Raw genomic sequence first — 26,207 nt, forward strand, 5'->3', positions numbered from 1 at the left:
GTCCAATCGGAATCTTGAGTTCTCACCGGAACCGCCCTACCTCACGGCCGGAAGGGGCCGTGCGTCAGCGCGTCGGGGCGGAAGTGGCGGGAGGGCGGTGGTGGGTAGTTGGCGGGTGGTTGACTAGAGCCGGCCGCCATGTCCGCAGGGAGCGCGACACATCCAGCAGCTGGCGGGTAAGGGTTTCGCGGGCCAGGCGGGGGGCAGCGAGCACGGGCCCGGGTGTGTGTGTGGGGAGCCCCGGGAGGCTGCGTGTGGGTGCAGAGCCCGTAAGTGGGGGCGCGTCCGGACGCCGAGGCCCGGGTTCCGGAGCGAATGTTGAGCAGGCCTCGGGCGCCCGGAAAAAGGCCGGCCAAGGTGCGAGGGACAAGGGAACTCGGAGTTTCTAGAAGGGCGAGCCAAGGGGAAGGCAAACCCAAGAGCACGCCGGGCCGGCTTGAGTCTTTGAGTGGAAGTGACCGGAAAAGGAATGTTTTGGAAAGGGGTTGAGAGATCTAAGGATTTGGGGCGGGGGGATCGGCAGCTCGGTGATGAATAAACTCGGGTGATGAATCCGGAACACGGCAGGGAGAATGGGATTCTGTGTCCTAAGAGAACGACACAAAGGAAGGTTTCCTACGGGCCCCGGTATTTTCCTGTTCCTACCTGTAGGCGCCGCAGCAAATGGGACCAACCGGCTCCGGCCCCGCTTCTCTTCCTGCCCCCAGCGGCCCCCGGTGGGGAAGCCACCGGCAGCGGGGGAAGCCCTGGGGGCGCCGCCGCGGCTGCTCCCTCGGGAGCCTTGGATGCCGCTGCTGCTGTGGCCGCCAAGATCAATGCTATGCTCATGGCCAAAGGGAAGCTGAAACCATCGCAGAACGCCGCCGAGAAGGTATTGTCGCCTTGCGGTTGCGTAATCTTCGGGGTTAGTGAAGGGGAAAATGGATAGCAGAGAGTGGAGATCACACTGGGGAGTATTCACATTGATACCTAGTTAAAATTTTTCTTGTGAGGCTGAGGCTTTTCTTTTCTTTTTTAAAGATAGGGTCTTTATATGTAGACCAGGCTGGCCTGCTTGCAGAAATCCGCTTGCTTCTTTCTCCCAAGTGCTGGGGATGACAGGCGAGCTCCATGATCATACCCAGAGGTCAGGCAATTTTCACTGGTCTTGTTACTTTGTTTTTGTTTTTGACACAGTTTTTCTGAGCAATAGCCTTGGCTGGCCTAGACCTCCTTACAGAGGTCCACCTGCCTCCGCCTCCCCAGTGCTGGGGTCACAGGCATGGGACATCTCGCCCAGCTTGACTCAATTTTTATAGGCATTGAAAGCGATATGTTACTGATACATGAAGTTCTGGTAAATCAAGTGAATGTTTTTAAAATGTGAATTTGTATACGTGTCTTAAGTGTCATAGGACTTTGGCTTGCCTATGTAAGGGATCTAGTGATTGAACTAAGGTTATCAAGCTTGGCAATAAGCACTTTTACCCTCTGACCATCTTGCTAGCCCTCTGTAAGTATGAAGTGTTCAAGTGTTTTGTCAGGAGGACGTGCGGGTACATGTTGCCGTGGTGACCGTAGGAGCTCAGTCTTCACTTTCCATCTTGTTTGAGTCAGGGTCTCTGTGCTCACTTGAGCGCCCAGGGATTCTTTTTTTTTTTTTTTTTTTGGTTTTTCAAGAGAGGGTTTCTCTGTGTAGCCTTGACTGTCCTGGACTCACTTTGTAGACCAGGCTGGCCTCGAACTCACAGCGATCCGCCTGTCTCTGCACCCACGCCTTGCTGTAGGAACATTGATAAGACAGAAGCAAGCTCCCGTGTCTGGTTTGGTTTGTGTACTCTGGGAATTAAAATTCAGTTCTCATGCTGTGTGGCTGTCACTCAGGAGTTAAAATTTAGAACTGTATCTATAATGGTGACACACGGCTTTAATCCCAGAACTCAGGAGGCAGAAGCAGGTGAATGTCTGAGTTGGAGGCCAGCCAGGGCTACACAGAGAAAGTCTGTGTAGCTTTGAAAGTTATTTGAAAAATAAATAGCTTTGCCGGGCTTGGTGGTGCACACCTTTAATCCCTGCACGTGGGAGGCAGAGGCAGGCGGATCGCTGTGAGTTTGAGGCCAGCCTGGTCTACAAAATGAGTCTAGGACAGCCAACGCTACACAGAGAAAGCCTGTCCTGAAAAATAAACAGCGTGGCATGGTTGCCATACACCTTTCTTTAATCCCAGGACTCAGGGAGGCAGAGGCAGGCGGATCCATATGAGTTTGAGGCCAGCCTGGTTTACCAAGTGAGTCCAGGATAGCCAAGGCTACACAGAGAAACCCTGTCTCAAAGGAAAGAAAGAAAGAAAGAAAACCCAAAAAAATCTCTAATTAGATTTAAGTATGTTTTTATGTTTAAATATAAATGAGCTAAAATGGAGAAATAAGTTGTTTTGCTCTTAGACAAGTTGAGAGCATTATTTGGTTATTTCACTCTAGTGTCAGGATAATTAAACCTTCAGACAGAAGCTTTGCCTTGCCATAAAGTGCAACATAAAATATAAACCTAAAAAAAAGTTGCACAGAGCCGGGCGTGGTGGTGCACGCCTTTAATCCCAGCACTCGGGAGGCAGAGGCAGGCGGATCACTGAGTTCGAGGCCAGCCTGGTCTACAAAGTGAGTCCAGGACAGCCAAGGTTACACAGAGAGACCCTGTCTTGAAAAACAAACAAACAAACAAAAAAAAAAAAAAAAAAAAAGATCCTGGAGTGTAGAACAAGTCCTTGTCTAAAAAAGAAAGAGCAAAAAAATTTTTTTTCAAAGGATTTTTTGTTGGTGGTTTTTTGAGGCAGTATCCTTCATAGCCCTGTCTTTCTTGGAACTCTCCCAGCCTGGCCTTGAGCTCACAGAGATCCTCTTTCCTCTGCCTCCCCAGTGCTAGGATTAAAGCTGATGATAATCTTTTAAACTGAGTCTATGTTGAGTAATTTTATTACCGTATATGGATGTTTTGTCTCCATATATGTATGTATACCATATTTATGCCTAATCTCTCCAGATTCTAGAATTGAGTGTCAGATCCCCTGAAACCGGAGATCACAGATGATTGTGAGCTACTATGTGGATGCAAAAAATTCCCCCTCAATCTCCCAACACACACAGAGACAGGGTTTCTCTTGTAGAGCCCTAGCTGTCCTGGATCTCACTTTGTATACCAGGCTGGCCTTAGAGATCCACCTGCCTTTGCCTTCCAGGTGCAGGTACTAAAGGCGTGTACCACCACACTCGGCTGCAGTCAGTGTTCATAACTGTCAAGCACTATCTCTAGTCACTACTTGAGATAGTTTGGGTGTGTGTGGGTGTGCGCGCTCATGCGTGTATGGTCACAGGTGCCATATAACTACTTTGTGTAGTCTAGTCTCTACTTTTTTGTTTTTTGTTTTGTTTTGTTTGACTGAACTTAGGCTGATGAGCTATCTTGCCAGTCCTGTGATGCCATTTAAATGAGTTTCTTTTTATGAGCTTTTAATATCTTTTTTTATATCATTTGTGAAGAATGACTGGATAAAAAAATTTTTGTTGGTAAAGGAAAAAACAGGAAGTAGGTGGGACTCGATTGCTGTAAATCTGACAACTGAAATCATTATAAAAGCTTTTAATTCTTTTTCTCCCCCCTTCTATTTTGTAGCTTCAGGCTCCTGGCAAAGGCCTAACTAGCAATAAAAGCAAAGATGACCTGGTGGTGGCCGAAGTAGAAATCAATGATGTGCCTCTGACATGTAGGAACTTGCTGACTCGAGGACAGACTCAAGATGAGGTGTGTTGGGGAGAGTGGCAAATGAAGTCAGAAAGATGGTTCGAGCACAAGTATTCCTGATTGGATTTGGGTCTAATAAAGCCAGGATTGGGTTTAATCGCAAGGGATAATAGTGAAACAGTTGTGGGCCGGGTTTGGTGGCGCAGGCCTGTAATCCCAACGCTTAGGAGGCAGAGGCAGAAGCTGGTGGATCTCTGTGAGTTTGAGGCCAGCCTGCTCTACAAAGCGAGTCCAGGACAGCCAGGACTACACAGAGAAACCCTAACTCGAAAAACAAACCAAAAAACTGAGGCAGATATGGGTGATTTCCCTGGGTGGGTTTGATACAATCAGAATTTCAGATACATGACAGTTTATACTTGGTGAAATGAATGGGAGAAGTAGTCCTGTTCTTTGGGATATTAATACCTTAATACCAAACTATAGTTTTATTTTGTTTTTTTTTTTTGAGACAGGGTTTCTCTGTAGCCTTGGTTGTAGACCAGGCTGGCCTGGAATTCACAGTAATCCACTTAACTCTGCCTCCCAAGTGCAGGGATAAAAGGTGTGCACCAGCATGTCTGGCAAATTGTATAATTATATGTATTTGTGGTGCTTCAGTCCTTGTATTCTCTTTTTAATGGAACATGTCTTCTTTTAGATCAGCCGGCTTAGTGGGGCTGCTGTGTCAACTCGGGGACGGTTCATGACCACAGAGGAGAAAGCCAAAGTTGGACCTGGGTGTGTATCCGATGACTTGGGGAACAATTAATTAATAGCTCAATACTTAAGCATTTTTCCTGGCCTGGAGAGACAACACAGTGAGGACCTGAGTTTGAGCATTCCAGTCCTGAGGCGTTGCGGCTTGTGTCTGTAATCTCCGCTCTGGAGAAGCCTGGGCAGAGGATGGACCTCTACGGGTTACTAGCCAGCACAGCTGAATGTAAGCTCCAGGTCTCAGAGAGACTGCCTCAGAGAGACTGAGAGTGCTCGTTCTGGGCTGGGACAGCATACTGGCTGCTCTTGCAGAGGACCCGGGTTTGATGCCTAGAGGCACATGGTGACTTATAACTGTAACTCCACCTCCAGCTGTTTATGGGCACCAGGTGTGCCTATGGTTCACAGACCTATGTGGATGCAGAAGATCCATACACATTAAAACAAAAAACCTGGATTTTATTGTACCCTGTTCACAGGAACAGTCTGCACACACGCGCGCGCACACACACACACACACACACACACACACACACACCCCTTTTTCCTATAGAAATAGTCTCCAAATGTTAGGCATGGTAGTGAGCACCTTTAATTTGTTGCAGGGGCAGAAGCAGGCAAATCTGTACTAAGTCCCAAGACAGTGAGAGCTACCTAGAGAGACCCACAGAAGGTCTTGTATTGTCTTGTAAAACCTACTCCAACCGCTGATGTCCATTCCCAGACCTTTCAGTTTTTCAGTGTTATTTTATTTTTTGGCCATATGATAGTTGTAGACTGTAGGTATATAGATATTCTCACCTTTAAATTTTCCTTTCTGTTAGTATGTAAGATATCTTTTTGTTTGTTTGTTTTCTGAGACACGGTTTCTTTGTGTAGCCTTGTCTGTCCTGGACTCACTTTGTAGACTAGGCTGGCTTCAAACACAGAACAGAGACCAGCTGCTTCTGCCACCCTGAGTGCAGGGATTAAAGGTGTGCATCACCATGTCCGGCTTTTTTATTTTGGTTTTTTTGATTTAATGTATTTGTATACATGCTTGTCTGTGTGTGTACCATGTGCATGCCAGTCCCCACAGGGGCCAGACAGGAGAGTTGGATTCTCTGGAACCAGAGTCAGTGGCAGTCATGAGCAGTCTGACTGTTGATGTGATTCTGGGCCTCTGCAAGGGCAGCAACAGCTCTTAACTGTTTGGCCATCCTTCTAGTCTGTTACTTTTTTTTTTTTTTTTTTTTTGGTTAGTTTTGTTTTTTTTTGAGACAGGATTTCTCTTTGTAGCATTGGCTGTCCTGGAACTTGCTCTGTATACCAGGCTAATCTCATACTCAGAGATCCACCTGCCTCTGTTCCCAAATGCTGGACTAAAGGTTTGTACTACCATGCCCAGCTCAGTCTCTTACTTTTTATTTTATTTTTTTATTTTTTCGAGAGAGAGTTTCTTGTGAAGCCTTGGCTATCCTGGGCTCTCTTTGTAGACCAGGCTGGCCTTGAACTCACAGAGATCTGCCTTACCTCTGCCTCTGTTGGGGTTATAGGTGTGTGCCACCATCACTCCATAACACTGAAAAACTGAAAGGTCTGGGAATGGACATCAGCGGTTTGAAAGCATCCTTTTTGTGTGTTCAATGTGTGGATGGTTTGGGGTTCTAGTGACTGTTTCTCTGGAGCTATTTCTTTGTTTTTAAATGTATTTATTTTATTTTTGTGTATGAGTGTTTTACCTTTGCCTTATGTACAAGAGCTGAGAACCAAACATAGGTCCTTTGCAAGAACAGGAAGTACTCATAACCATCTTTCCATCCCCAGCAAATGCCCCACCCTCTGCCTTTTTTTTTTTTTTAAAGCTACATGGTCTCACTACATATACATAGTTCTGGCTGTCCTGGAACTCACTATGTAGACCAGGTTCACCTCAACCCCAGAAAACTGTCTCTGCCCCCTGAATGCTGGAATTAAGTGCATGTTCTACTATGCCTCGTTCCAGTAGACAGTTTTTGTTTTTGTTTATTTGTTTGAGACAGGGTTTCTCTGTGTAGCCTTGGCTGTCCTGGACTCACTTTGTAGATCAGGCTGGCCTCGAACTCACAGTGATCTGCCTGCCTCTGCCTTCCTGTGTGCTGGGCTTAAAGGTGTGCGCCACCAGCCAGTTTCTCTGCTGGCCTGGGACTCATTAAGTAGACCAGTGCGCTCCAGGAGTTCTCTCTCTACCTCCCCAGTACTAGGAGTACATACCTGGCTCTTTAAAAATGGATTTTAGGGGATCAAACTCAGGTCTTTCCTTATCTCCCCTGCTCTGAGATGGATCTTTTATATTCCTTTTACAGGGATCGACCGTTGTATCTTCATGTTCAGGGGCAGACACGGGAGTTAGTAGACAGTAAGTAATTTTCAGCCCATGTGACTTCTGTGCTGGATAAACGCTCTTGCCTGCTGTTTATGACCTCTCAATGGGCTACGAGGGTGTAGAGGGATGGAGCTGCTTGTGAATCTAAACACTGAGTTGAGGTTTATATAATTGAGCATTGGCCTGTGTTTATCTTTGAGCATTAATTAACTCGTTCTTTATTGTGGTATAAGAACTCAAACCTGGGGCCTCATGAATGCAATGTAAGCACTTTACTGACCAGCTGTATTCCCAGGCCCCTGTATAGCATCTTACTGTCTGTAATTTTTCCCTAGGAGCTGTAAACCGAATCAAAGAAATCATCACCAATGGAGTGGTGAAGGCCGCCACAGGGACAAGTCCAACTTTTAATGGTGCAACAGTCACGGTCTATCACCAGCCAGCCCCCATCGCTCAGCTGTCTCCTGCTATTAGTCAGAAGCCTTCCTTCCAGTCAGGAGTAGGTTTTGGCATGAGCTTGTTAGTGTTATAAAAATATCTTTGCAAACTAATAACCTAGGGAGAAAAACAATACCAAAGTTCCAACCTGAGAATTATCTACTTTTTAATTTTTATTTATTTATACATAGGTTTTTGAGACAAGGGCTTCTGTAGTTGTGGCTGTCTGGGTTTTTGAATTAAAAGTATGTGCGCTATAGATATTCTATACTATTATGGACTAACTAATGCCAGTTAAATAAAAATCTTCATATTGATTGGGTTTTAAATGGAGGGGGTTGCTAGATCAAAGGGCATACAAGACTGTAGAGTGTGTACGCTTGACAACTGGAGGACCAAGAAGGCTAAGTCTGATGAAGCAAGACTTTGCTGATACACTCCTCCTAGACAAAGGGGTGGAGAGAGCTGCCCTTATTGGAGAAAACCACAGGGCTGACTGTTCTACCCAACATCTTCCAGCACTGTCTTTGCTGTTTTTTAAATTTAATTGAACAAGAATTGAAGAAAAGTGGGTATGCTTAATTAACACTATATTTATGTGTGCGTGCTTATGTGCATGAGTGTTTTTTCCTGAAATATCTTGTTGAACAGATTTTTTTTTTTGGTTGGAATCGGGGTCTCTGTGTAGCCTTAGCTGTCCTAGACTCGCTTTGTAGACCAGGCTGGCCTTGAACTCAGCGATCTGCCTGCCTCTGCCTCCCGAGTGCTGGGATTAAAAGCGTGCGCCACCACGCCCGGCCAGAATAATCATTTTGTAGGTAAGGTAGATAATAGGTACATGTTTTGTGCTGCCTGTTTGGCCAAGCAGGGCTTAGACTATGCTAGGAAAGCACTCTTCGCCTAAGCCACTAGCTCATAGGTTCTCACGGGCCCCAGGCCTCAGTAACGTTGACTTCTCGTGATACATGTGCTGCCATGCTTGGCTTTTCTAATGCAGTGCTGGGGGTCTAGCCCAGTTCTGCTAACTGACATGTCCCGAGCTCCACAGATTTAAGTGTTCATTAAGATAGGGTCTTAGAGTCAGGCCTGGTGCTGCAAGCCTTTGATCCTAGCACTTGGGAGGCAGAGGCCAAGGCCAGGACAGCCAGGGCTGTTACACAGAATCTCTGTCTTTACACACACACACTCTCTCCCTCCCTCCCTCCCTCCCTCCCTCCCTCCCTCCGTCCCTCCCTCCCAAAAGAGATAGGGTCTTAGAGCAGGTTATAGTGGCACATGCTGTTCGGCACTCAGGCACAGAGGCAGGAAAATGGAGATAGAGTCTTAGGGGTCCCTGGCTAGCCTGGAACTCACTATGTAACAAAGGATGACCAGAACCATCTGATCATCCCCCCCCTCAGGAATTAGCACCATATGCTACCATGTCCTGTTTATGTGCTAGGTAAGCACTCTGCCTGCCACTTAAGTTACGTTCTTAGATACCCAAAACTCCTTGAAATTTGGACATAACAGCAGAGGCCTTATTCTAATTAGCATTCTGTTGCTACGACAAACACCATAACCAAAAGCAATCTCAGCTTTCAGTCATAAATGTCATGGATGGATGGCAAAAGAGAAGGTCAAGCGGGAGCTTGAAGCGGAAACTGCTGGAGAGTGCTGCTCGGCTCCTTTCCCCTCCTTCCTTCCTGCCTTCCCTTGCCCTTTCTTTCTTTCTTTCTTTCTTTTTTTTTTTTTTTTTTTTTTGGTGGAGTTTTTTTTTTTTTTTTCTAGACAGGGTTTCTCTGTGTAGCCTTGGCTGTCCTGGACTCCCTTTGTAGACCAGGCTGGCCTCAAACTCACTGAGATCCACCTGCCTCTGCCTCCCGAGTGCTGGGATTACAAGCGTGCGCAACCACGCCCGGCTATTTTTTTTCCTTTTTTTTTTTCAGTTTTGTATTGTGAGACAGAGTTTCTCTTTGTAGACAGGGTTTCTCTTTGTAATATCCCTGGCTGTCCTGGACTTCGGTTTTGGAGATCAGGATGGCCTAGAACTCCTAGAGAGCCTCCTGCCTCTGCCTTCCAAGTGCTGAGATTAAAGGTGTGTGCCACCATGCCTGCCCTCCTTTTTAAATATATGTAAACTGTCCACTGGGATGGTTCCTACTCATCTTGACTCAGGCGCTTTCAGTGCTGTCTCCTGGAGGAGAAGCCTCCCGCCCTCCTGCCAGCTCTGCTTTTCCTTCTGTGGCTGACAGGACAGTGGAGCGGCCAGCACACAAGACTGCTGGTGCGCAGTAGGCCACGGGGATTTGGCAGCATCCTGGGCATTTCCCATCCATAAAGTAGGAGTCAGGGCTCTGCACCAGGTGCTGCTGCCAGAGTTTCTTCTTCTGGAGAGGATGAGGGAGAGCCTTTGTGAGAGGCCAGCTCTCATAGGGAGGTTGTCAACACTAGAGAGCTCACCAGCCCCCCACCCCCCCCACCCCCAGACAGGGTCTCATTATGTAGCTCTGGCTGTTATGGAACTCCTTACATAAACGAGGCTGGCCTCAAAGTCACAGAGATCCACCTGCTTTACCTCTCAAGTGTTAGGGTATGTATCAACCACCATTTTTAACACAGCCCTAGCCCTATGTGCCTAGAGTTGGGCCTTTTGCATCAATTTACAAGAAAGTGTCTCACGGACATGCTAATAAGGCAGTCTGATGAGGCAGTTATCAATATTAGCAACTGCAAGTCTACCCTTGCTCAATCTGGCATAAAGACATCACGGTTAACCCTTCTTAGGAGGCTGAGGCTAGAGGGTTGAGGTTATGAGGCCTAGGCTGTGTTGTGGATTTCAGGACAGTTGAGATTGTAGATAGAAAATTTCAAGGGTCCACATGGAAGCGATCCTAAGTATATAGAGGATTACACTGCTTTGTATAATGGTTTTCTACGAGATTTTATTATTTTCTCTATTACTAATCAAAGTACTCTTCTCTTACAGATGCATTATGTTCAAGATAAATTATTTGTGGGTCTAGAACATGCTGTGCCCACTTTCAATGTTAAGGAGAAAGTAGAAGGTCCAGGTTGCTCCTATTTGCAACACATTCAAATTGAAACTGGTGCCAAAGTTTTCCTACGAGGCAAAGGCTCAGGCTGCATTGAGCCAGCGTCAGGCCGAGAAGCTTTTGAACCCATGTATATTTATATCAGGTATGGACAAGAGCTGAGGACACACAGCTCTTTCTCAGTGTACTCAGCGTAGGCTGCAATAGTTGATAAGAACCCTGAGATCTGTGTGCTAGTGGAAACCTGACCCTCGCATGCAGGTGGGGCAACAGGGGATCAGGTTTCCAGGGACACCCTGTGCACACGGGGGCCTATAGGCCTACCTAGGTCTCTTAAGAGTACCTCAGAAATTAAAAAAAAAACCAAACCCATATGAGGAATGAAGTAAGCTTGGGGTGATGACGTAGTTAATTTGCAGTTGGAAACATGATTTCCCAGCCCTGAGCACTTGAGGTTCCTCCAGAGGATGTGGGTTTCATTCTGCCACTTAAGTGGGATATCTCACAAGCACTTGTAAGTCCAGTTCTAGGGCATATGATGCCTTTGGCCTCTGAGGACACCTATATATGCAAATACTAAATACAATTAAAAATAGTAAAAATGAATATTTTAAGAATTTAGAAAGTCTTGGGGCCGGGCGTGGTGGTGCATGCCTTTAATTCCAGCACTCGGGAGGCAGAGGCAGGTGGATCGCTGTGAGTTCGAGGCCAGCCTGGTCTACAAAGCGAGTCCAGGACAACCAAGGCTAACACAGAGACCCTGTCTTGAAAAACCAAAAAAAAAAAAAAAAAAAAAAAAAAGAAAGAAAGTCTTGGGTTGGAGAAATGGCTCAGCAGTTAAGAATACTTGCTGTTCTTCCAAAGGACATAGCTTAGATTTTATGACCCAAATGGCAGCTAACAACAACACTCTACACATTTGGTACACAGATCTGTGCAGGCAAAACACCTATATACATAAAATAAAAGATTTATTTATTTAATATTTATTTGGTATTCTACCTACATGTGAGCCAGCATGCCACAAGAAGACACCAGATCTCATAGATGGCTGTGAGCCACCATGTGGTGGCTGGGAATTGAGCTCAGGACCTTTGGAAGAGCAGACAGTGCTCTTAAACCTCTGAGCCATCTTTCCAGCCGGGGAAAATATTTTTAAAAGCTGAATTAGAAAGATTAGTTGTGGCTTTAGCATTCAAATCTTGTTGTTTTTGGAGACAGGGCTTTTTTGTGTAGCCATGGCTGTCCTAGAACTCCTTCTGTAGACCAGGCTGGCCTCTGAACTCAGAGATCTGCCTGCTCCCCCCACCCCCCAGTGCTGGGATTAGAGCTGTGTGCCAGCACTGCATGGCTACCATTCAAGTCTTTAAATTCTGTTATTATTTGATTATAAAAAACAGTTCGGTGGTGGTCCTAAGGGTTTCTCTGTGTAGCCTTGGCTGTCCTGGACTCACTTTGTAGACCATATTGGCCTCGAATTCACAACGATCTGCCTGCCTCTGGCTCCTGAGTGCTGGGATTTAAGGCGTGCGCCACTACCACCTGGCTCTGGTCCTAAGGTTTGAATCTAGAGATTTTTTTTCCCTTTTTGTTTTTTTTGAGACAGGGTTTCTCTGTGTAGCCTTGGCTGTCCTGGACTCACTTTGTAGACCAGGCTGGCCTCGAATTCACAGCGATCCACCTGCCTCTGCCTCCCAAGTGCTGGGATTAAAGGTGTGCGCCACCACGCCGGGCTGAATCTAGGGATTTTTAAGTGTTAGGTAAGCAAGCACCCTGTTACTATATTAACACTCAGACTATGCCTATAATAACTGATTTAAACTGCTGATGTCTCTGCATAACCTTAGCTGTCCTAGAACTTAGTATGTAAGCCAGGCTGGCCTCAAAATTACTGGGATATCCCTACCTCTAGCTCCACAGTGCTAGGATTAAAGGCGTGTGTCATTGCAACTGGCTTATGGTATTTTAATATTTTGGATAGGGTCTCATGTATTCATCTTAAATAGATTGTGTAGCCCAGGGTGACCTTGAATTTTCTGATCTTGTCTTCCCAAGTGCCGAGATTATAAATGACCCCCGAATTAGTTTCTCCTTTCTCCCTCTCCATTTTATTTTATGTGTTTAAGTGTTTTGCCTACACATATGTATGTATGTATGTATACTATCTATGTACCTGGTGCAAGAACAGTCCAGAAGAGGATGCTGAATCACCTGGACCTGGCATTGAAGATGGTTGTAAGCTACCGTGTAGGTGTTAGGAATCAGACTCAGGTCCTCTGGAAGAGCCGTAACAGCTCTTAACTATTGAACCATTTTTCCAGCGTCCCCCCATCCATTGTCTTCTTTATGTCAAAAGTACTATTATCCAGAGAAGAGGTACTATAAAATATATGCCGCAATGGTGTATAGTTATAACTTAAAAGACTTAGCGTTGGTATCTGGGGGTGGTGGCACATCCCTTTAATCCTAGCATTTGAGGAAGCAGAGGCAGGCAGATCTTTGTGTTTGAGGGTTGCCTGATTTGCACAGTTCCAAGACAGCTAGAGCTACATGGTAATATCCTGGGTTTTTTTTTTGTTTTTTTGTTTTTGTTTTTGTCTTTTTTGGTTTTTTGAGACAGGGTTTCTCTGTGTAGCCTTGGCTGTCCTGGACTGGCTTCGTAGACCAGGCTGGCCTCGAACTCACAGCGATCTGCCTGCCCCTGCCTCCCGAGTGCTGGGATTAAAGGTGTGTGCCGCCACCACCTGGCCTCCTGTCTTTTTTAAAACAAAAAGAAAAAAAGATAAGGTGCTTATCTTTGTGTTCCTAGTAAACGACCTCAGAGGGTTAGATTGGAGTTTCAGTGCCTATGCTAAAGTAAGTGTGTACAGTAGCATAAGAAGAGGAGATAAGACTCTGACTCTGCTCTTTGCATCCTGTGGTTTGTTCTTATTTGCAGTCATCCCAAACCTGAAGGCCTTGCTGCTGCCAAGAAGCTCTGTGAGAACCTCTTACAAACAGTGAGTCTGTGTGTGTTGCTGGGGTAGGAACCAGGGGCTCATGTACACGGCTGTACACTCTAGTGCTGACCTGTAAGCAGTCCTTCCTGGGATTTGTCATAGTCTTTAAAAAGTAAATTAAGATATATTATAGTTGTGCTAAATTTTAATTAAGCTAAAGTAAAACCTAACTGCGTAATGAGCATCTGGAGCACAGGATGTGATGGGTAGTCCACGTTACATGCAGCGACGCAGACTAGACACCAGCTAGAGTCATCAGAGAGAGTGGGTCTTAGTTGAGAAAATGCCTATTAAGATTTTAGGCTTTAAGGCTTTAGTGATGGTTGGGGAGGGCCCAGCCCTTCTCAGTTGTGTCGTCCCTGGGCTGTTGGTCCTGGATTCTATAAGAAGGCAGGCTGCGCAAGCCAGGAGAAACAAAACAGTAAGCAGCACCCCTCCATGGCCTCTGCACTGACTCCTGCCTCCAGCCAGGTTCCTGCCCTGTTTGTATTCCTGTCTTGGCTTCCTTCCATGAAAGTGATATGGAAGTATGAGCCAATTTAACTCTTTGCTCCCTAACTTGCTTTGGTCATGGTGCTTCAGCACAACGGTAGAAAACCTAACTGAGATACTGACCAAGACGGTAATTTAACTATCTTTGTACCTGATAACTATGACTTCAGTAGTCTGAGTCTGTGACAGTTGAGAAAATGTATTTGAGTGAGCCCGGTGTATTGGTACACATTTTTAATTCTAATACTGTGGGAAGTAGAGGCAGACAATTTGTGTGCTCAAGGTCAGTCTGGTCTACATAACAATTTCTAGGCTATCCAGTGGTGCATAGTAAGACCTTTCCTTCCTTCCTTTCTTTCTTTCTTTTAAAGATTTGTTTACTTATTTATTATTTACACAATATTCTGCCCCCTTGTATGCCTGCAAGCCAGACGAGGGTACCAGATCTCATTATAGATGTTTGTGAGCCACCATGTGGTTGCTGGGAATTGAACTCAGGACCTTTGGAAGAGCAGACAGTGCTCTTAACCTCTGAGCTGTCTCTCTAGCCCTTGTTTTGTTTTTTTGAGACAGGGTTTCTCTGTGTAGCCTTGGCTGTCTTAGACTCGCTTTGTAGGCCATGCTAGACTTGAACTCAACAGTGATTCTTCTGTCTCTGCCTCACTGTGTGCTGGGATCACAGGCATATGCCACTATGCTCAGTTTGATCTGGTGATTTTGTGAAAGCACTTTTTGGTTTTGGTTTTGGTTTTTTGAGACAAGGTCTCTCTGCTAGCCTTGGCTGTCCTTGAACTCACAGGGACCTGCCTGCCCCTGCATCGAGAGTGCTGGGATTGAAGACATGCACCACCACATCTGACATTAACTTAGTATTTTCCTAATTTCTTTAATGGTTGCTTTCTGAATGATTTTGTGCTCCAGAATTGAGTAGTTTGGGTGTTTAGGGTTGTGTTCCTGCTCATGTACGAATTTACATAAAGTTTAATAGTCCCTTTAACTCACATTTAAATTAGAACATCAGGGGAAATATTTTAGTTTCCAATTGCTTTGGTTTTAGTATATGGTCAAACCCCTGTAAGTATGAAGGCACTTGGGATTGGCTTTTCTTAACTCTGCTTTCTCGACTTTTTTCAGGTTCATGCTGAATATTCTAGATTTGTGAATCAAATTAATACTGCTGTACCTTTACCAGGTGTGTATGGCGTTAGTGTTAACATACTTTGGTACTGATACTTATGGCTAAATGTGATTCTTGAGGCTAGACTAGTGGTGGTCCCTTCAACTTAAGGTGATTTAGAGAGCCATTGGGGCCTCAGTGTTGATTAATAATCGGGTAAAATGTTTCATTTTGCTGCAGCTGATTAAACACTCTTTTTCTTCCCCCCTCAGGCTATACACAACCCTCTGCTATAAGTAGTATCCCTCCTCAGCCAGCATATTATCCAGCCAATGGCTATCAGTCTGGTTACCCTGTTGTTCCCCCTCCTCAGCAGCCAGTTCAGCCTCCCTACGGAGTACCAAGCATAGTGCCACCAGCTGTTTCATTGGCACCTGGAGTCTTGCCAGCATTACCTACTGGAGTTCCACCTGTGCCAACACAATACCCGATAACACAAGTGCAGCCTCCAGCTAGCACTGGACAGGTAAGATGCCAGGATGTGTGATGCGCTGTTGTTGAGCTTAGGAAGAAACCGAGGAAAGGATGCTTTCTAGAAGTCAGTCCTAGCCTGTGTTTGGTACAATGCGATCTCATCTCCACAGTCTTTAGTTAGCGTCACAAGTCTTGCTCCCATTGAGCTCTTTCAAGTGGATCGTTGGCGGACGTTCTATAAAGCACTCGATGACAAATGTGTTAGACTGTGGAGGCTGTACTGTCTCTGTCACAGGTACTCTTGCTCTGTATAAAAGCTGTAGAAAATACCTAATGTGAGTGGCAGGTCGGAGTTTGTTCTCTGCCCGTAGCTTTGTGGTCTAAAGTTCTCAAGGGCAAAGAGGCTGACCTATAACACCTATACCTCTCTTTTTGTTTGTTTGTGTTTTTGTTTTTTGAGACAGGGTTTCTCTGTGTAGCCTTGGTTGTCCTGGACTCACTTTGTAGACCAGGCTGGCCTCGAACTCACAGAGATCCACCTGCCTCGGCCTCCATGTGCTGGGATTAAAGGTGTGTGCCACCACGTCGGGCTAACACACCTCTTTGTGGTTTTAACTGAACAAGTCTTTTCTTTTTATTGTGTATATTTGTTTTCCTGTATGTATGTGTACACTCCATGTGTACTTGTGCTGTGGAAATCAAAAGAGGGGTCAGAGCCCCTAAGTCTGGAGTTAACAAGTACATGTGAAATTCCAGTTGTGGTTTCTGGAAACTAAACCTGGGGTCACAACAGGACCATCAACTGCTATGACCACGGAGCCATCTCTCCAACCTCTATTTATGAATGATTTATTTATTTATTATTTTTGGTGCATGCCACTTTGAATGTGAGGACGTCAGCAGACAATGTGCAGGAGTAGAAGAGGGTTTTTCCCTCTCCTTCCACCATGTCAATTCCAGACTAAGTCTAGAGTTGAACTTAGAGCATCAGATTTGGTGACAAGTGCCTTTACCCCTGAGACACATTAGCATTTTGTTCTTTGAAGTATTCACATGTAATCGAGGCGTTAAATGCCTGAAACTCCTGACTTTACCTCTCCTGTGCTAGGATGACACACCTGACTACTCAGCTCTGAGTTAGCTCTTCTCATCCTGGCAGTAAACACTACAGGGCTGGGAAGAGCTTGGTCAGTGAAGCACCTGTCACAGAAATAGGAGGACCTTGAGTGTGAGCCCACGTTAAAAATCTGGATGTGGAGCCGGGCTTAGTGGCACACACCTGCCCAGCACTCAGGGAGTCAGGGGCAGGCTAAGGCCCTATACACCAAGGCGACGTTATTCTATGAAGCACACGGTTGTATGTCACCTGAGATTTTTTTTTTTTTTTTTTTTTTTTTTTTTTGCCAGTGTCCGTGCTACTTTGACTTGGGCCTCTGAACTCATGTATTGATCTAATGTTTCTTATCCTCTTTGCTTCAGCTTGTAAACTGGATGAATTCAGCTCCTCTTATTTTCCCTAATGACTCTATGTTTATGACTGGACCTTGGCAGTGTAATACTCATTCTTCTGAAGAAGGGATTGTGTTTAATTTTTATATGGGATTTGAGCCTTTTAGCCATCTGCATAGGCCATTATAACATTTGTATGCCTATGAAGGCACATATGGACTTATGTTTTATAAGATAACAGAACTACTAATCATGAGTCTCTTTTTCAAGCTGTTCTGTAGATTTTTCTGATCAGCCTAATAACATAACCATATTCCTGAACATAGCTTGGTTCTCTGGTTTTGGTAGCAATGTATTATACTCACTACATGCATCATCTCAGAATCACTCTGCATATCCTACTGTAAAAAATAAAAAGGGGGGAGATGTTGGAACATGGTCCAAGAACGGAGTATAAGAATTTTGAGTACTTGTAAGAACACGCTAAGAAAACAAGACAAGATTCACAGAATTGTTCTTGGATTATGCTTTCATGCCTGACCCAGGCGTAGTCGATAGGAGTGAGTTTACCTCAGATTATTTATTAAGACTGGCTCTTGTTAATAGTTTATATGCCTCTGTGGGGAGAGGGGAGATTTTTTACCAAGGGAGGTTTGTCTGTCATGCACGTTACTCATATGACTCCTATTAACCCTCGGAGTGTTAATTGTCAGATCCTCTGGATAAGGTTGACACTGTGGGCTAGAGATGGCTCAGTGGTTAAGAGCACTGTGCTCTTCCAAAGGTCCTGAGTTCAACTCCTGGCAACCACATGGTGGTTCACAACAATCTATACTGGGATCTTATGCCCTCTACTGTCCTGCAGGTGAACATGTAGATTGAGAACTCATATACATTAAATAAATAAATACATCATTTTTAAAAAATTATTTATTTTTATTTTATGTGCATTGATGTTTTGCCTTCATGTATGTCTGTGTGAGGATGTCAGATCTTGGAGTTAAAGACAGTTGTGAGCTGCCATGTGGGTGCTGGGAATTGAACCTGGGTTCTTTGGAAGAGCAGTCACTGCTCTTAACCGCTGAGCCATCTCTCCAGCCCAAATACATGATTTTTTAAATTTGTGATTGCATAAGACTTTAGTCTACCTCATCTATTGGCTCCATTCTTTAGGACCCACCACCTCTAGAGCGGTAGACAAGGGTTGGGAGGATAGAAGGTACACCCATAATAGCAAATAGTATAGTATTATTTTGCCATGCTAAGGGTTGTCTGGATAAAAGATGGTATCTATAAATATTTGATCACCTGAATGGGGGGGATATTTGGTTGGACTAACTAACTAGTTCAAACACAATGATATGATTTTAGTATAATTAAGTTTTCTTTTAAAAGTTCTGATAATGGAAACAATAGTTGTATAGAGATGCAAAAGGGAATACATGATGTATTGCTTACCAAAGTTTATATTATTGTACTAAGAATAATGTGCTCTGTTATCAATGCTTTAGAAAAATAACCTCAGCAGGGCGTGGTGGCGCACGCCTTTAATCCCAGCAGTTGGGAGGCAGAGGCAGGTGGCTCTCTTGAGTTCGAGGCCAGCCTGGTCTACAAAGTGAGTCCCAGACAGCCAAGGCTACACAGAGAAATCCTGTCTCAAAGAAAAAAAAAGAAAAATAACCTCTGGCCAGGAGGTAGTGGCACATTGCCTTTAATCCCAGCTCCTGGGAGGCAGAACCAGCCTTGTTTACAGAGTGTGTTCCAGGATAGCCAGGGATACACAGAGAAACCCTGTCTCAAAAGAACAAAACCAAAAGAACCCTTAACCCTGTATCAAAGAAGACGCATCTACTTCTGGACTTTAAAAAGAGATTTGTATGGCATAGGAGTCACTCATAAACTCTATGCACAAGTAACAGTGGACAAATAGGATCCACCTGCTCTTCTGGCCAGGCTAGCCTCACACTCAAAGCTCTGCCCACTGGGTGCTGGGGTTAAAGGTGTGCACCTCCACTGCCTGGCTTTCGTTCTCAGTCTCACACAGATGGTTTCCCTCCCAGCTGTGATGCTTCCAAGTGTGAGCATTATTTCTTGATGAGGTTGGCCCGTTTCATTATCTTACCTCAGGAGTTAGGCCATGTTGTTTTCTGTGTTACAGATAAACAAAGGTTCTGAAAAGTAACTCTTTTGGAGATATGATTTGGAACAAAAATCTTACTTAAACTCAGGCTTATGACAATTTTGGAATCCAATTTTAGTGGGTAGAGAAAGTTCAGTACTTGGCATTGGTTCTAGTCCCCAGCACCATCAATAAAATAAGTAATGAAATAGAAATTTAGGAAAAGATTACATGTCTAGTCCATCTGTATGCATTATCTACAGTCCTCAGTGGCAAGGGAAAGACTTAAGTTGGAGCATGGTAATGGATTGGTGGTCCCTCTATGTTGTCTTCTCATAGTGGACCCATGCCAGAGTACGCTTAGCTTTTAAACCATTTAAAACTAGCTATCTGTGAGCTATGAGCACTGAAGATTGTAAGGTTTATAACAAAAAAGATCCTATTGGCTGGCTTTTGCTGGGCAGTTATGAGGACCTCATATTGGATCCTAGCATTCAGGCATTTCTGCACATACCCGTAACCCTAGCTCCCAGGAGGCAGAGACAGAAGGATCCTTTTGATTTCCAGCTAGGCCAGAAAATCATTTTCAGGCTCAAGGAGATAACTTGCATCAAAACAGTAGTTGGAAAATAAGAGATACCCAATGTCCTCTGGCCTCCAAGTGTGTGCACAGGCGCATGCGCTTTGTGTGTGTATGTATGCCACATATAACATTTAAAAAGACTTACTAAGTTCTGATTATAATCCCTGATCAATGCTATTTTACATGTTGATAGTCTTTATATGATGGCCTAGAACTTGCTGTGTAGACCAGAACCTTAAATTCACAAAGATCTGCTTGCTTCTGCCTCCTGAGTGCTGAAATGAAAAGTACATGTACTATCAAGCCCAGCTATTTTATTTATTTATTTTTTTAAAAGATGTTCTATATATTCTATCAGTGCTCTGTTTGCCAGAAGAGGGCATCAGATCACATTATAGATGGTTGTGAGCCACTATATGGTTGGGAATTGAACTCAGGAGCAGACTGCTCTTAACTGCTGACCCATCTCTCTAGCCCCCGTTTGTTTTTTTTTTTTTTTTTAAACTCTGAGATTAATTTATGTTTATGAGTGTTTTGCATGTATGTATGTCTGTATATATATGCATTGTGTATGTGTCTGGTACCTGAAGATGTCAGAACAGAACATTGGATTACACAGACGCTTGTGAGATGCTTGTGGGTGCTGGGAACTAAACCAAGGTCCTCAACAATACCAGCAAAAATCACATGTATTATCAGAATTATCTGTATTACCTGTAGGCCCGGCTAGCAATCAATTAAGATACAGACATTTGTTATTAATAGCCTTAGTTAACCTGGGGCAGGGGAGATATCAACCCTCTAAATTACCTCCCATAGTGGGGATCCCTGCCTCAATCCCATGCCATCTGTTTCCAATAACTTCTGTCAAGTTACTTTCCATCCATAATCCCAAACACTTGTTCCTTATCTGGGCCGGATTCTCCATCCACGCCGGCCATGTGTTTCTCCTCCAGCTAACCATGGTGGCCTTCCTCTCTTCCCTTCAGGTCCCTTCCTTTTCTCCTCCTGGTTGTCCTTTCTTCTTCCCACAATCTCTTCCTCTCCTAGCCCCACCTATCTCCTCTGCCCTGCCAGGTGGGATGGCTTTTTATTAAACAAAAGGTGGGGCACAGACAGAAAGCAGTAATTAGCATCAAAATACACCAGATTATCCCCCAACAGTTCTTAACTGCTCAGCCCAGGCTATTTTACTTTTTATACTTAAGGCAGATCCAAAATTCCCCAGCTTTGAGCTACACACAGCTCTTTGTTCTTGAAATGCAAAGTGTAATCGAGGAGTACAGTGTGCTATGCAAAGATTCTGCATTTTCTTACCTAAAGATAGGATCTCAAAAGATATAAAAATTAGGGGCTGGAGAGATGGCTCAGTGGTTAAGAGTGCCACCTGCTCTTCCAAAGGTCCTGAGTTCAATTCCCAGCAACCACGTGGTGGCTCATAACCATCCGTAGTGTGATATGGCGCCCTCTTCTGGCTTGCAGGAGTACACGCAAGCAGAGCACTGTATACATAATAAATAAATAAATCTTTTTAAAAAAAGATATAAAAATTAGACTATAAGCACATTTGTTAGTAATAGAAGTTTTGGGTGCATGCTTATTGTTGCACTTAGAACTTCCTGGTCAGTCAGTGTTGTGTGTTCTCCCAGTGCTTCAGATGCATAAGATCAGCACCCAAAACTGATCGGCAGCTCTGGGAGGTTGGCGGTATTGGCTTTCTGAAACATGCTGGCTATTCAGGCCTTTTCTTGACATTATGCACCCAACATCTCATACTTTATTCCTCCTTGGTTTCTTTGGTCCTAGAGTCCAATAAGTGCTCCTTTTATTCCTGCTGCTCCTGTCAAAACTGCCTTGCCTACTGGCCCCCAGCCCCAGCCCCCACTCCCAGCTCAGCCCCAGTCACAGAAGAGGCGATTCACAGAGGAGCTGCCTGACGAACGGGAATCTGGACTGCTTGGATACCAGGTTAAATAAACACCCAGTCTTCCTTTATCTTACCTTGCTGTGATCTCCCTTTAAATAAGAGAGTTTGCATCGTGGAATTCAATTAGGTTAGCATTTAATTCTTGAGGAGTTTAAAGCAAGAATGAGTCTCCTTTGCCGGTTTTTTGTTTTTGTTTTTTTGTTTTTTTCTTTTTTTGGTTTGCTTGTTTGGAAGTCAGTGTGATAACACAGTGTAGAGGGAAGTCTCCCGTGACCAGCAGTATGCTTTTTTTTTTTTTTTAACCTAAAATGATTGAAAGCCACTCAACAAAAATTGTCGATCTTCAAATTCATGATTTTTATTTAACCTGTGGCTTTCACTTACTGTCCTCATTACCCCCTTAAAAATGAAGGACAACTTCTCTCTGCTCTGCCCTGCTCTCCCACCAGGAAAACCCTGTGAAAATGGAGTGATGCTACATTCTGAACATAGTCACTGACAAAGACAATTTAGAGGAGGTGTAGGTCAGTGGTGGAGCACGTATAGTGAGCACAGGGCCCAGAGTTTAATCCCCAGTACCAGGAAAGACAAGAGTAGTTTTGTTCCTGTTTCCTAGGAGAGGCATTTATGTCTTATCACAGCCTTGAGACATCTTCAGACCAAAACCGTTTGCAGTTTTTGTCACTAGATTTCTAGAAGTTACACCATCCCCTTGACAAAATTCTACAGAAACAAGAACCCCTACTTGACTATAGTTACTCTCCCAAAGCCCAAAGACCATGTAATGCCATTGAACGATGGCAGTTTATCAGAAAGATGAGGCACCTGACAGTTACATTAAGGAGCTGAAGTCAATGCAGCAGTTGTAGATTTGCTAATGCTACTGTATTTTTCTGCTCATAGCATGGACCCATTCATATGACTAATTTAGGTACAGGCTTCTCCAGTCAGAATGAGATAGAAGGCGCAGGATCGAAGCCAGCAAGTTCCTCAGGCAAAGAGCGAGAGAGGGACAGGTAAGTTAATCGGAATAGAACAGCTAATTGAACACTGGATAATATGATGCTAACCCCTTTCACTGTCTCATGACAGTTATATTCTGGTTTAGGGGCATTTTCCTAAGGTTAGGCAGTCACAGAAGTGCTAATACAATCAAGCTTCAGAATGATAGTCTGCGGTGTGGTACATGCCTTTTCAGGACGGAAAGGCAAGAGGACCAAAGGCCATCAAGTTTGAGGCTATCCTGGGCTACATGAGACTCTGCCTTAAAAAAAAATGAAAAGGGTGTGTGCTAGGATGACTCAGTGGTTAAGAGTTAATCAGGATCCTGGTTCCGTTCCCAGCACCCTCATGGTAGCTCATAACCATTAGAAACTACAGTCCCAGGAGATTGACCACCCTTTTCTGGCTCATGAGAACTTGGCACATAGTGCACATATATGTAAGCAACATGCCTGTACACATAAAAAGGAAGTATACCACATCGTGTATGGAGATGTGTGAATTGTGTAGTTTCTGCTGCATGTAATACACGAATTCTCCTTTCCTGTTTGTGACGTTGATCTTCTTAAAAGGGCAGTGAGGCCGGGCCGTGGTGGCGCACGCCTTTAATCCCAGCACTTGGGAGGCAGAGGCGGGCGGATTGCTGTGAGTTCGAGGCCAGCCTGGTCTACAAAGTGAGTCCAGGACTGCCAAGGCTACACAGAGAAACCCTGTACATGCTTTTGACTGCTTAGGAGGGGCATGAGTTCTTTCAATAGTTTAGGCTGGCTTGTTGATAGTTTGAAGAGGGCAAAGGTAAAGGCAAGCTGTTAAGGTAGCAGTCTTTTGTTATTCATATCAGCAGTTGTTACTGTTATTTTGGCTCAAGGTAATTTAAAATACTGAATTTCTCTGAAAAAAAAAATGTCATGATTTTTAACAGGCAGTTGATGCCTCCACCAGCCTTTCCAGTGACTGGAATAAAAACGGAGTCTGATGAAAGGAATGGGTCTGGGGCCTTAACAGGAAGCCATGGTGAGTGAAGTGTGGCTGGGGGTGAGGTGACTGAGCCGGGCGGGCATAAGCTCTTAGTATGCTAACCTGCTGGTCACTCAGATTTAATCCAACCTCTGTAATCTACTGGCTAATAACTATATTTTTTAATTTATAAGGACAATATATAGTTTTTACTTTTAACCATCCTGTGTCAGTAATAGGGTTGCTTGCTTTATATTAATACATATCAACAGTAGCATGAAAATCCTAGGAAATACAAATGATTGGGAGGTCATTTCAAACCCTGCTGCTTATATTGTCTAACTGGAGGTCATCTGGTGTAGACTTAGGAAGAGTTAAGTTTCCTAAGTGTCGGGAGCTGAGCCCATCCCCCACAGCGCCGCCTCCTGTGCATGGGATCATTTGTGTTCCTTGCTTCCAGTTGGTGAAAATGAACAGAAGAAAAAGTAGCTCTTCTTTTCTTCTTTTCTTTAGCTCTGTAAGTGGTGAAATGGTAGTCCTCAGAGGCTCACTTGCTAACTTTCCTTTTTCTTTTCTTTTTTTTTTTCTTTTTTCTTTCTCTGTTTTCTTACATGGTTCTGGTGGATTCTCATTTGCTGGTGCTGGCTGTTTTTCGTGTGATCATCAACGTTTTGGGGTGACCATTGACCCTGTGACTACAAAATGGTGTCCAACTAACCACTTACAATTAACATCTTTTTTTTATTAACGAATTTATGGTTTTGTTTTGTTTTGTTTTTTTCTTGGTGGGGATGGGGTTGGGTTTGTTCTCTCTTCTAGATTATCCAGCCAAGAAGATGAAAACGGCAGAGAAAGGATTTGGCTTAGTAGCTTACGCTGCAGACTCCTCTGATGAAGAGGAAGAACATGGAGGTCATAAAAATGCAAGTAGCTTTCCACAGGGCTGGAGTTTGGGCTATCAGTACCCTTCATCACAGCCAAGAGCTAAACAGCAGATGCCGTTCTGGATGGCCCCGTAGGAAATAGTGGACAGAGCTCTGACCCTCGGTGACTCTTCTTAGCAATAATGCATGCACTTGATTAAACAAGACTCTGGGACCTGTTCTGGGGGCCATCTTGGACCGTTGAAGACGCTAGGGACGCAGTGTCCCTTGTCATAAAGGGATGCCATTTTTTTTAAGACCCTATTTCTGCAGTGGCATAACATCCGTTAAAATTAACTTAGAATCACAGATTTGCGTCCAAGCATTTTAACAGTTAATGAAATGTTTTTGTCCAGCAAAACATCAGAACAGAGTCATTTCCACTTATGTTTGACCTGGTCTAGCCTTTTCCAAACGAATAGCCTCAACTCTGTTGTAAAGAAAGTTTTATTTGTATTTTACTACTATTGGGTCAATTTTGATAACTGGTTACAAACAAAGCCTTACTATTTATTAGTGGGAAATGGTTTTAGGACTCTTCCTTCCAGTACTTACGTTTAAGTCTGAGAGTTCCATGTCCCTCTTTCCATTTGGGTTGTGTTGGGAAAATGCTGTTGTACTAATTTAAGTGGTCAAATACAGCTGGATCCTGAATAGGAAAGTGAAGTTATTTTTGCATTGTTTCTTTACTGGGATGATCCAAAGCTGGCACTGCCCTTCTAAGCTCCTTGTTGTCAGCTGGGTCAAAGAAAATATGACTAAAAGCTGGTCAGAACTCGTCACAGAAACGAAACACTCATCTGTCTCTCTCAGAACTGGTTGCAGCTAAAAGAGAGATGTGATGACACTGATGGGGCAATGCACTCTGACTGGAATTGCAACTTGTCCTTTTTTCTTGGCATTGCAGGTTTTGCCAAAAGAACTTTTTTGTATCTAATATTGCTGTGTGGACGTGAAGGAATTGGTGGCTGAGCCAGGAATGTGTTAAAAATTGCTGTGTGGAAGTGAAGGAACAGGTTGGGGGCTGAGCCAGGAGTGTCTGAGATACTGTCATTTTTGCACATTTTTGAATACTTTGCAGGCTGGCTTTGTACAAACTTATTCTCTGGTTTCCTGTATATTGTAAATAATTAGACCATAATTTCATTATAAATAAATGTATAAATATTCTGCTTGTCATTTCTCTTTCTTCCACAGCCCATTCATATATAATCTCAATAAACTTCTATTTTAATGATTTTTTTAAAAGTGCATTGGTGTTTTGCCTGTATGTCTGTGTGAGGGTGTCAGATCCCTTCAGCTGGAGTTATATATAGTTGGAAGTTGCTGGGAATTGATCCTGGATCCCCTGAAAGCCATCTGTCTCTCTAGCCACTCAATAAACTTCTTCATTCATAGCATAATCCTTGAGTTTATAACTCTGCAGAGTATATCTTTAAAGGCTAAACGAAAGATTAAGATAGTGCTTCTCTACATAGCCCCTACCTGTCTGGGAACTCATTTTATAGTCTTTGCTGGCCTTGAGCTTAGAGGTATACCTGCCTCTGCCTCCCAAGTACTGGGATTAAAGGGATGTGCCAACACACCTGGCTGATTATTATTATTAAATTACATGGGTTTTTTTATTTTTTTCGAGACAGGGTCTCTCTGTGTTAACCTTGGCTGTCCTGGACTTGCTTTATAGACAGGTTGGCCTCGAACTCACAGTGATCCGCCCGCCTCTGCCTCCCGAGTGCTGGGATTAAAGGCGTGCGCCACCACACCCGGCTACATGTTGTTTTTAATTTTTCCACTTGAACAATTTATTTTTGAGACAGGGTCTCACTATGTGGAACACATTTTTGGGGCATGATGTGTATAGCTGGCAGAGGACAT

The 26,207-nt window shown here is 44.2% G+C and overlaps 1 protein-coding gene and 1 long non-coding RNA gene across 3 annotated transcripts; one reads left to right on the plus strand and one right to left on the minus strand.

Moving 5' to 3' along the window:
* Window positions 1–34: 34 nt before the first annotated feature.
* Window positions 35–25,501, plus strand: KHDC4 (KH domain containing 4, pre-mRNA splicing factor). 2 transcript variants are annotated; one of them, XM_084768961.1, is made up of 15 exons: window positions 35–176; window positions 652–871; window positions 3,649–3,777; window positions 4,418–4,497; window positions 6,798–6,850; window positions 7,153–7,316; window positions 10,224–10,435; window positions 13,229–13,289; window positions 14,916–14,973; window positions 15,171–15,424; window positions 21,330–21,491; window positions 22,354–22,466; window positions 23,375–23,466; window positions 24,229–24,332; window positions 25,240–25,501. In XM_084768961.1, the coding sequence occupies exons 1-15, from the start codon at window positions 139–141 to the stop codon at window positions 25,267–25,269; spliced, it is 1,770 nt and encodes a 589-aa protein (XP_084625087.1). In that variant the 5' UTR covers window positions 35–138; the 3' UTR covers window positions 25,270–25,501. The 2 variants fall into 2 exon arrangements, with proteins under 2 accessions (XP_084625087.1, XP_084625086.1); XM_084768960.1 differs by having other exon boundaries at window positions 24,229–25,501.
* On the minus strand, window positions 15,802–21,315 carry LOC311590111. The gene is made up of 2 exons (XR_014776770.1): window positions 20,180–21,315; window positions 15,802–16,981 (listed from the first exon to the last, which is right to left on the minus strand). It is a non-coding gene; the product is annotated as an uncharacterized lncRNA (long non-coding RNA).
* Window positions 25,502–26,207: the final 706 nt, after the last annotated feature.

Source organism: Acomys minous (assembly GCF_964271855.1).
Source record: "Acomys minous genome assembly, chromosome: 19".
In the NCBI taxonomy this organism is placed as follows: Eukaryota; Metazoa; Chordata; class Mammalia; order Rodentia; family Muridae; genus Acomys; species Acomys minous.